General features: G+C 49.9%; 1 protein-coding gene across 1 annotated transcript; it reads right to left on the reverse strand.

Moving 5' to 3' along the window:
* Nucleotides 1-1,521: 1,521 nt before the first annotated feature.
* On the reverse strand, nucleotides 1,522-6,369 carry SERPINC1 (serpin peptidase inhibitor, clade C (antithrombin), member 1). Its single transcript, XM_009864944.1, has 6 exons — nucleotides 5,995-6,369; nucleotides 3,646-3,861; nucleotides 3,176-3,313; nucleotides 2,698-3,091; nucleotides 2,288-2,352; nucleotides 1,522-2,075 (listed from the first exon to the last, which is right to left on the reverse strand). Exons 1-6 carry the CDS (start codon nucleotides 6,367-6,369, stop codon nucleotides 1,902-1,904), a joined length of 1,362 nt encoding a protein of 453 aa, XP_009863246.1. The 3' UTR covers nucleotides 1,522-1,901.
* Nucleotides 6,370-11,314: the final 4,945 nt, after the last annotated feature.

The following is an 11,314-nucleotide window of genomic DNA, read 5'->3' on the forward strand; positions in this document are numbered from 1 at the left end:
AAGCCTGGCAGCTCTGCACTACTCTTAGCTTCGCAAGATGGGAGAGGCTGAGCACTGCCAGGCTTCTTTTCCTGGCATCTGAGGTGACTTTTTTTAATGAGCTCTGCCTCAGCACTTTGGCAGGCCCGGCCCTGTTCGGTCTCCCAGGGCGGACAAAGCGCTGCGCTCTCACCACAGGCCAGGGTGCCCGTCCCGTTCCCAGCTGCTGATGGCAGGGGAAGCCTTGTGGTTCGGCGCTGTGCTAGGGAGACCCTAGGCATTGCCTCAGCTCTCCTCCTTCACCACCTTCCACTTCCACAGCCCAGAGCACAACCGCAAAGGCAGAAGTTATGGGATATTGTACGGTTCTGGCGCTTCCCAGGCAGGTGAGCAAGCAGGGTAGGATCCAGCAAGAAAAGGCACAGTGGTGACTGCCACATAGAGCGGGGAGAAGAGCAGCTGCTTTCTGATCTCTCCGCAATTTCCAAAATGCTCTCCCTTTTCTCCCAGGGCCCCAGCTTCTGCATTCCACACCCAGCTTCTTCCCACGGTGTTACTCCAGGCAAGTATGGCAGCACAGGAAAAGCCAAGTGCTTTTCAGGTCTCTTTCTCACGTGTGTAGGGACCGATCGCTGCACCCCTCAGTACACCAGAGGAGGTGACTGTGTCCAAATCACACACCGCTTGCAACACAAACACAAACGCTCAAACCTTCCTGCTGGGGAACAAGTCCTGCACAACCCCTGCTTCCAAAACTAGAGACAGAGAGACCAAACATCTTCTCGTACCAGCTCTCCCACAGACTGGCACACCTAGGTAAGCGCCTTTGTTGCTTGGCTTGCTGTGGGAATTCCTGCCGAGAGGAAGCCTTTAGAAAGGCAGATGTTTCACTGGTTCTACAAAATCCAGAGTAAATTGCATACCAGCAAGTGGCCCCTACTGGTATTTTAGCAGCTGGCTGCTGCTAAATGACATTTCTGCAATATGTACTGATGACACAACAGGGCTCAATGCCCTTTTTGTTTTAAACAGCTGCCCCAAATGCAGAAATCTTAGTGGAAAGCTCGCCACATATTCTGCATCTTGAAGACAACCCTGCCAGAGGTCCTACAGCAGTATGGTCACCTTGCACGGACCAGAGGTCAGATGACACACGTGGTACTGCAGCAGGCCAGGCCATCGCAAACTAGGAGTAAAATTGGAGGTGAAATAACAGATTTGTAAGAGTTACCTTACCTGGACATTGTCACAGTTCACAGACAACCCTGCTACAGTAACTGTTAGCATGGAGCTCACTTAAATTTTACTATTCAGAAATACAGATTCAGAGCCCTGGCTACACAAGGCTTTCACTAGGGACTGCTCAGCTCTTGGACATGTTGGACGTGCCAGAGCTGTTGGCAAGCAGAGCTTCGGCATTTGGCAGCTCCTCCACCTACCAAACCTTCCACGCAGAGCTGCCCGTTTGCTGAAGAAGGGGAGTTTAAAACAGGTCTAGGAAGTAACCTAGTGAAAACCATCCATTCAGAGATCAGTTTGTTCCATACAGATCTATAGGTTTTTAATGAACCAGGGGATCAGAGTTACAGTTTGAGGCCTGAAAGTGAGAGGGGTTGGATGTAAGAATGACAGCAACGCTGGACTCAGGTTTGGGTGCCAAAAAAATACTGGTACTGAGGGGGGAAAAAAATAAAAATCAGCTTCTCTTTGAATGAAGGATGGAGCAGGTAAGGTGCCCCTGAGCCCCCTCACCTGGCACGGCGAGGAGGAGCGATAACAGCCCAGCTGGATACAGCCCCTCCCTGCAGCTTGCACCCAACTGTAAGACCAACCACCCTGGGAGCAGCCTGGGCTTTGTGGCAATACCCTCCTGCTCCTTTTCCAGAGGCAGAGAAGGGAGAAGTGAGGCCCTGACAGCCCCTTTAGGAGCAAGGATCAACTATTCTGCCCATGAAGATAATGGTGTTGAGGTTGGCTTCCCGGATGAAAAGCAGGAAGGGCCTGTTGGCATTGAAGATTATTCTGTTAATTGGGAAGGAACGTCCAGTGATGGTGACCGTTGTAGCAGCTGATGCCTCACTGCCTTCTTCATTCACCTACCAACAAAGAAAAAAGAGATGGGATTAAAATATGGGCATGACACAACATGTAGAGGTCTCACCCGCCTCTGTGAAAGGTGGATGCCAAGCTCCCACCTCCACCCAAAGCCCCAGACCACTGAGGAAGTGAACAACATGGGCTCAGAACTACTTTTTCTTTTAATGCTTCATGTTTTTAAAAACAAAGAGGAAGACAAAATAAGGCTTACCTCAAGGAAGGCTTTGTGGAAAGCCTCAGATACGTACAGGTCTGTACGGCCCTCTGCAATGATACCTGAAATACAAAGTAGAGAAAGTTAAAACTATGTTTTCGGACAACATCTCGAGAGAGAACACACTGCCATCCTTCATGGCCTCCATTTAAGCAGAGGGCGTGCTGGCCCTGAAACAAAAGTATCCTCCACCAACTGCAATTGATTGCTTCACTCCCATGTCCTTTGTGCGCAGCAGGGCTGTGTGTCCACGGTAAGACTCGACCACAGAGTCCATCATTGACTACGGCAACATCTAAATGCTTTCACGTTCTCGTTCCTCATGGGCTGCACTTACTGCCTTGGTGCCTGTGGAGGAACGGCTGCTCTCCACCTCTACCCCACACCACCCTGTCTCCACATCTGACCTGGGAGTCTGGCATTTTCTGGACTGAAGAGATCTTCCAACCCCATTTTTCTCAGCTTCTCCTTGACACTGAAGCTGTCCTCGATGCGGAAGCGGGGGAGGTAGACAGCGAGGGAGACCTCCGTCATGGAGTCTATCCAGCCCTGCAGCTTCTCTGATGTCAGGTCTCGCTCCACCTCCGCTAACGGCATTCCAACATTGGGCAGGACCAGCACCATCGTGATATCATCCCCTTTGTAAGGCAGCTCCAGCACTTGGACTTTGTCCTGGGGGATGGACACATGGTGGAATTTGGACTCTTGGTACATAATGGGGATTCTGCAGGTCTCACCATTGGCTTTATGAAATAAATCCAGTTTTGTGTTTGCTGCTGGGAACTCCGATTTCCAGTGCCCCTGAAAGGGAAACGGGGAGGACAAACATGAGCATTGTGTATCCCCTAGGAAAATGGGCTGCTCCCCCAGGTCTGCTAGCCATACCTTAAAATAAATGGTGTTGACCAGGACCAAGACAGTGAGCTCATCAATACCTCTTTCTGGGATCACTTCTGTAATTCGGTTCTCTGTCTTATTAGCCACCCACTCATTAATTATCCTTCTTGAAAATTCTGGTTTCTCCTGAAGGAAGAGACCAAAGAAGGTAAAGTGAAGGGTTTCAAACACCTCTCTGTATCCCTTCTGCAGGAGAGAGTAAGAGGGTGTGCTCTCGAGGGAGGACACTGCTCCCAGCAGAGTGCTGCAGCGTGTAGCAATGAGGAGTGAAGAAGCAACTGTGCTGGAGGTGACCTGGGCCAGGAGAAGCATCCCATGCTCCCTCCTGCCTTCTCCATTGTTGCGTGTACCCAGAGCAGGGTGCTCCCTGCAAAAGACAGGGATGCAGCAAAAGCAGAAGGGTGGGAGGGAAAAAACAAACAAATGAAAAAGAAAAATCCCAAGTAGTTAAAACTTACTTTGAAGTTCAAGGGCCAGAGTTTCGCTCCATAAACTATTTCACTAATGTTCTGGTAAGTCTCATTAAAGACCAAAGATTTCTCCCCGAAGAGGCGGTTGGCTGATACCAGCTCTGAGGATTTGTTGGCTTTCTTGTAAAGCCGGCAGTTCAGCTTGGCAAAGAAGAAGTGGATCTGATCGGATGTCTTTTCTGAAATGGTGTCAAATCGAAAGACCTGAAGGAGCCAAACAGTGAGAAGAAATCCATGAGCAGGTTCTTTCACTCCCACAGCTCCTGAGCCCTACAGCAAGCAGTGACGCAGCTTTTGCCTCCTGCCCAATGGCCTGAATCAGGGAGCTGAGAAACGTGCAGGCCCTCAGAGCTTCATCCTCCGTGGTCAGTTTGGAACCCAGATCTATGTAAGAGCAACACATCATCAGCTCAGGACCTAGTTTTGAAGAGTCTAAAATGGAGGATTAAATGCTGCTCAGCACACAGAGGCACTGCTCCTCTTTCTAACTCTTCAGCAGGTTATGCACAAAACAAGCCAAGGTCTTGTAAACCTTTTACTGTGTGCACTTTGATGCCTGTCAGGGAACAGATTCTGGCTTGGCCTGTGTACCACAAAGCTTCCCCCAGTGCTTCTAAAATTAACATAATTTATTGCACGGTGTTCACAAACACCCTACCACACCCCGGTGAGGGCCTCACACAAGATGAGCATCATGCTGACGGGGCCTGGAAGCAGCTCTCAGGTCAGTGCAGGTCACAGGAGAACTCACAAGGTCTGTGCTAAACACTCCTATGACGATGCCAAAGGCTGCTCCTTCCGAGGAGCAATTCTCACGGCCTGTTGAGTAATTCTGGTACATCTTATCTATTTTTGCAGGGAAGGGGAACATGTAGCAATTGTTTCGAGGGTAGATTTCTGCAGCACAATGAATTTTTCCTTACCTGCTCTTAGCTGCCAGCTGGAAGGATAGTTATGATTTGTCTACCACTATCCAAGCCCAGTGCTTTAAGGCACAGAAAACACCACAGCATACTGCTCCACACAAACACACAGGATCTCTGGCACCACTTCCTATGAGACAACTGTGGTGTTATTGGCCCTTTCCTAGGGAAAAGGGAGGGATCAGGAGCACACCTTTGCATCCTGAGTGGCTCAGTGAGAAAAAGGTCTCCTTCCAGTGGGAAGGGCTGCCCAGAGGGGAAGGCACAAGTGAAGATTTTGGAGATGTGGTTCACTGCTCCGCTCAGGCTGGGTGGGTAATAGGAAATCTCAACATTCCTTACTGCAGAGGTGGGAACCTGTAAGGTCAGCAGCAGTGGGGACAAGCAGAGAAGTTCAAATCACACTCTCTTGTTACAGGGAGAAACGAGAACGGCCCCTCTGGGCTGTAGTCTCCCTGCTGTGAGGAAGGTACCAAGCCCCACGCCTCAGACAAGTGCACTCGCAGCTGTTGGGCGAGCAGGTCTGTCACTGAGAAGAATGCTTGGACAAGCAAGGACTTACTGGTGTCACAGAAGAGCCAGAACTCAGGATTGTCTCTCAGTCTAGGACCAGTGATCCCTGCTCCAAATTTAGGAGCCAGAGGGAGAGGCTGCCCAGAAGGCTCAGGCCCTCACCGTGCTGCCAGGGCAAGCCAGCAGAAGCTGTTTAGTCCTGGGCTGTGCACTCAGACTGCTCTTACACTTGCTACAAGGAGGACCTCAAGTAGTAACTGATGTTCCTGTGCCTCTGCTGGCTGCTAGAGCCCTGGTGAAGTGCAGGGTGACCCACAGGTCTTACCAGGGAGAGGGAATGTAAAGAAGAGCCTCCCCATGGGACACAACATCATGGCTTTTCCTGCTTTTTGCATAAGAAAAGGCTTAGCTGCCTGCTCAGCTATGTGCTTGCCCCATTTGCAAGAAACAAACTGTTCCCAATCCCATCCCTCATCTGCTAAATAGGCTTCCTTCCCTTCGATGAAAATTAACCTCTCAAACCCAGGAAATCCAGCCTGAATGCTGGGTCCAAATAAGGAGTCAGAGGAAAAAGCCGGGGACTAAACAAATCCAGAGCCAAGCAGCCTGTGCGTGTCCTCAGCAGGGACTTGTTTGAATCAAGGTCTCCTTTCTGTTCAAGGCCAGGCTGGATGAGGCCTTGAGCAACCTGGTCTAGTTGAGAGGCATCCCTGCCCATGGCAAGGAGATTGGATTAGACAAATCTCCAAGGTCTCTCCCAACCTAAGCCATTCTATGATTCCCCAGCCAGGGAGCCATCCTGCCCCAAGGAGCCCTTTAGCAGCAGTTGGCCACTATCACCTTTGCTGTCTTTCAGACCCTGGTGACAGCTACAGGAAAAGGGTGAGGAAATGTCACCAACCTCCATGAGCTGCTGGAGGGTGCTACCACAAGCTCCAAGCTTGGTCATGGCAAAGGCTGTAGAGATGCTGAGGGGCGACATGAAGATGTTTTCCCCATTGTCCTTGGAGTCAGCCAGGTACTTGTAGAAGACAACAGCAAAGCGTGAGTTGGCCTTCGACAGCTCCCAGACCCGGGGGTTAGTAGCCTCTGGGAGCTTGCCCTTCGCTGACTCTTGTCCCTCACCCTCCTGGGACTTCTTCTCAGGGTTGCGATAGATACAGATGGGATTCACTGGGATGTCACGTGGCTTCGCAGTGCAGATATCTTCCACGATGTAGTGTTCAGGGGCAGCCAGACCCCAGACACTGAGGAGACACAGCACAAAAAGACGCATTGTCCTGGAACCAGAAAGAGAGAGTTTATACACACTCGCCTATGACAGGAGCCCCACAGTCCTCTCCAGTCCTCCTTTAGTCCCATAGCTGCAGCATAAACCAGGAGGACAGACAGACACCAACAGCAAGACAAGCATTCCTCTGAGCACGCACTGCTTTCAGAAATAATACACAGAAAATGGTGCTTTCCAAGAGCCCTGAGTGCCCTCTTTTTTAATTAGCCCTGACAAGCCTGTATGAAAATACGTGGTCGGAACTTTTGAGTCCCCCCAGTCAGCCAAGCCATGGTGGCTACCATGAGAGGACCCTGCCCATGCTGCATGTCCCCATGCCTGCCCGTGACAGGAGTCAGCACAGAGCCACTGAAGTCACTCAGGCAGCCCTGATCTGCAGTCCAGGTGCACTAATGCTTCTGTACAGATCCTACCAGTCTTCCTCACGGGGAGAGTCTTCATGTCCCCCAAGATCTACAGACCAGTTGGCCTTAAACAGTATGTTTTCACAGAATCACAGAATTGCTGGAGTTGAAAGGGACCTCTAGAGATAATCCAGTCCAACTCCAGGGCTAGAGCAGGATTGCCTAGAGCACGTCACACAGGATTGTGTCCAGGGTGGTTTCGAAGCTCTCCAAGGATAGGGACTCCACAACCTCCCTGGCAAACAGTTTTCAACTGTTTTCTTCCCTTTTTCCCAGGGGAATCTCCTGGCCTCTTTTCTCCCTTCACCTGAGTGCCTCTGACTCCTTCAGTTACTATCTGCGCTTTCAGCCTCACTCAGCTTGACACTATTTAAGGTACTTTTGCAGGAAAAGCTACAGCAGAGAAGTGACAGGGAAGAGGGTCTGCAGGTGAGTTTTCCCCTCCATGCACTGATCACCTTTAATCCCTAAAAAGTGTACTTAATAAGCACGTATGTGTAGCTGGTGCATCACAGCTATTTCTGTCCAGAGATCACAGCACCTCACCGCAAACTGACTGTCCCTGGTAACCGAGGAGGGTAGGCTAATGTTAACAACCACGCTCCAGAAAAACTAGGTCCACAAAAATCTCCCAGCACGGCAGAAAATTTCTATTTTTTCACCTTTGCTAAAGCAGGGCATCTGCACATCCCATCAGCTCTGGCAGCAAGGCCTCATCAGCCCTCCTAGGGCCACTTAAGCAGCACACAAGATTTCCTGCGCGCTGTGGTTCTGCGATGCCCTTTACGTGACTCGGCGCTGGGTTTGTTCACATACCCCGTGGGAGGAAGCTCAGGGACTGCAGCCACAACAGCTTGGGAAACAACTCCTGGAAGGGGCTGGCAGCGTGCCCAGGACTGGCCTGCTGTGGAAGGCTTTTTCAAAAGATGTGTCTAACTTGGGTAGGTCTCTGCTTGCCCCCACGTCCTCCCTGCCACAGCTACCAAGCACTGCCTCCCGAGCAACCAAATTAAAGATCAGCTGCATGTAGCGCTGGTGACCTCCATGTCTGGGGTCTTGCCAGGGTTGGTGAGCCAGCACCTGGGGGAGGAAAACAGGAGCAGCTCAAGGGCTGATCTGGGATGCAGGAGACCTCTGGGCTCTTTCACAACCCCATCCTCGGGCTCTTGGGCAATGACTTCATCTCAGCTCCGGTTCCTCCACAAAAGGAAAAATTGCCTCATTTGGCACCAAGAGCATATCAAACCTCAAGGGGCCCTCTCTAGCACACGCTAATAGCAGAGCAACAAGTACTGCAGGAAAACATGCAGAACAAGATGTATTTGCTCAGGCCACAACCACTGCTCTTGCTGGTAACAACAGATTACCTTTCAAAAGGTTTAGGATAGAAGATGCGACACCCCAAAGAGAAAAAAGAAAAAAAAAAAATCTACAAGGGGAGGGAAGTCAGTCAAATACAGAAACAAAAACAACACTCAGGGCAGGAGGGCAAGAGAAAGGAAAACTATTCAGACGATTGAAAGTACTCCAGGAAGCACTGCTCTTCTGAACCTTTCACTCTTACAGGAAGAATCGGCCAGCAACAAGCCAGGCACACGTCTGTGCTCTGCAGCGCTGCGGCCAGGCTCCAGCCCTTTGCTGCCTGCCAGCAGCCCTCCCTCACCCACGTTTCGTTCTCCCTGAACATGCCCATGGCTGGCCCCACCACAGAGAGGACAACCTCGCTGCAGTCCCTTCCCTGTCACTCCACTCCTCTTCAGGGAAATCATGTCTGCAAGCATGTGCTGACCTGCCTGTATGAGCACAGTCTGCTTCTGTCAAGGCAGGGGCGGGTCGTGGTGTTCGCCATCACACGTGCTGCTAATCTCTCACTTAAAACCAAAAGCACAAGAGTGGGGAGAGCACCTCATCTTCATCCTGTCCTCCTTAAATGGGAAAGACTCCCTGTTAATACTTCACAATGAAGTCTTGCCTCCATCAGCTTAGAGGAGATACAAGACTTCAAGCTAACACCTTAAAACAAATCTATCAGCCACCAAGGCTGACTCGCCCACTGACATGTCCAATCTAACAGGCACGAGCCCTCGCTACTTCTTCAGCCAGCTCTTTGCCGTAGCACTTGGCTGAAAAATACTCCCCCTCCCTCTCTAGAGCTCTTCCACACTCCCTTTTCCCACACACTCCATATGTCAACTGCTTTCATCCTGGAAGGATCCCAAAAGTATTACTGCAACATCACTGCCTGGAAGGGGTTACTGGCAAGGAGGAATGTGAATGTTAGGGCTCTTTTTTTTCCTGCTTCACCCCTGTAAGAAGCACAGAAAGCCAAGAAACAAGTTGCTGATTCAGCTCAAACTCTGAAGGCTCTGGGGAAGCACAGAGAAGCTCCCCCATTCCACGTCTGCTGCACAACACGTGGGCTCCGGCCAGCACAGGCCATTTCCATCCCACTGTTTCTCATCGCTCTAGGACAGGATTGCAGCCATTCTACTGAACCTACTGGTGTTACCTACAGCAGCGTGAACACCCCACAGCACACACACAGTGTGCTAAAGAGCCCAGCAGATGTTAAGTAGCCCAAACCATTGTGAGACTGATTTAGGCTTTTGAGAATGAAAGCCTTCCCCATCCCCTCACATCCCAAAAACAGAGTGCAAAGCAACTCAGCAGCATTCCTTTACAGCCAGGCAAGAGATCCGTGATCACTCAGGACAACCTGACCTTACCAATTGTTCTCCCCAGCACAAAGAAGTATTGCTACAGGTTGGGGATAAAAAGTCAAGCACGACACTTCAGTGAGCTGTACAGAAGCCAGCTTTCGCGAGAGCTGGGATTGGAAGGCCCCCTCAAAGCGGCTCCTCGGGCCCATGCCCAGAGAAAAAAAAACACTCCGGCAGCCTACAAAGGGAAATGAACATGCTACAAGGAATTAATTAACAATGAAAGTGGAATCTGTTTCTCTTACCTGCTCCTGTACCTCCAGCCTTCTGCTTTTAGGATGTAAAATGCAAATTGTTAAGAGGACAGGCAGTCCTGCCTGAACCCAAACCAGTTACCCCACTGGATTTCTGTGCTCAAGCAGAGCCAGGACGAAAGCAAGGGGGGGTGGGAGGGGAGTAGGATGCTGAGGCCAAAGGCTGATGACCGGTTGCTGAAGGTTAAACAAAGAACAGGAAAAAAAAAAAAGCAATGTTTAGTTTGAAAGAGGTTTTAAAGTTCAATCTGACAAGGGAAAGTTTGACCACCTACCCCACACAACTGCCAGATGCCTTCAGTTCTTGCCAAGAGATAATTAAGTGTTTACACCATGAAAAAAAGTAAAATAACCCAAAACTTTAAATAAGAGTTCAAATAAAAACATGATGATTAAGGTACTTGTAAATCTCACCTCGGTATCTTGTAAATCAACAAAATGCCCTGTCACCCCCCATTTCCCAAATGAACAGGCACAAATTGGGAGAAACTGCCCCACTTCACACTTAGCTGTTTCAGATACATCTCCTTCTCAGTTACACTCACCATCTCACTGGCACAAGTGGAAAGCTGAAGAGTAACAGCATGTGCCCTGCCCAGCTCTGTTGGGAGCAGGACTGAGCAACAGAGTTTCCGATATGGGATGTAGTTGCTCTAGAAATTCAACCACATTGCCTCCTGAACATCCAACCCCAAGAGCTTGGGGCCACTGCTAATAAATGCCATTTAATGCCATTCTTAAAACTGCTCAATGTAACATCATTCTTGTTCTCTTGTCCCTTCTATGCCCAGGGACACCTTCATCAAAAGCAAACACAATCCACACTGAATGCTGCCCAGTAACACACACACCCCCTCACCCAGAACTGCGTTCTGCCTGACCACAGATCAGGCCAGACCTGCAGTGCAAGTTGGTGAGGAACTCACAGGTTCAGTACTTGTAATCTGCTGCAGGATGAAAAACATCCTCAGCGAGAAAGGAAGGACTTGTGCGTTGTACTTTGTGGTTCCAAGCGGCTGCTGGTTTCATTTTCCAAGGCAAGCCACACACTTACAGGCTTCAAGGTCTTCAAGGTGAGTTAGGAATCCTCCACACCCAGCAAAGAGCAGCAGGCAGGCATCCACCCATGGGCTTCCGTTCACCCAATGCTTAGAGGTAGTTTAAAGCAGTAAAAACAAGAGCAAACACCTGTTGGGTTTCACACATCCTGTACAGCTTAAGCTAATGTGAATGAACTCCTACGAGTGTGATGACATATGCTGGTAGTGCAACTACATACTTGCTTCGCTTTAAAGAGAGGCCAAATGCCTAAAACCATGCATGGAAATGTTTTCTTTAATGATGGCGGCCCTATCAACTGCAAGGTTAATTCCAGAATTGACACTCTAGGGCTGAAGGGATCTTTAAGCTTCCCAAGCCATACTCTTCTCTAAGGGAACTGGATAAATTTTTTTTTTTTTTTTTTGAGTGCACCACTTAAGTGGCAATTTCTCCCTGCTCACAGCAAGGGGGTTTGAACTAGATGACCTCCAATGTCCCTTCCAACCTTAAC

The sequence above is a fragment of the Apaloderma vittatum genome, unplaced genomic scaffold (assembly GCF_000703405.1).
Source record: "Apaloderma vittatum isolate BGI_N311 unplaced genomic scaffold, ASM70340v1 scaffold12182, whole genome shotgun sequence".
In the NCBI taxonomy this organism is placed as follows: domain Eukaryota; kingdom Metazoa; phylum Chordata; class Aves; order Trogoniformes; family Trogonidae; genus Apaloderma; species Apaloderma vittatum.

Excerpts from the sequence above, each read along its gene's own strand:
- SERPINC1 (XM_009864944.1), bottom strand. The coding sequence starts at position 6,369 with ATGCGTCTTTTTGTGCTGTGTCTCCTCAGTGTCTGGGGTCTGGCTGCC. Across the intron at positions 3,092-3,175 it reads TCAACACCATTTATTTTAAG|GGGCACTGGAAATCGGAGTT; the intron begins GTATGGCTAGCA and ends TTTCCCTTTCAG. Across the intron at positions 2,076-2,287 it reads TCCACAAAGCCTTCCTTGAG|GTGAATGAAGAAGGCAGTGA; the intron begins GTAAGCCTTATT and ends CTTTGTTGGTAG.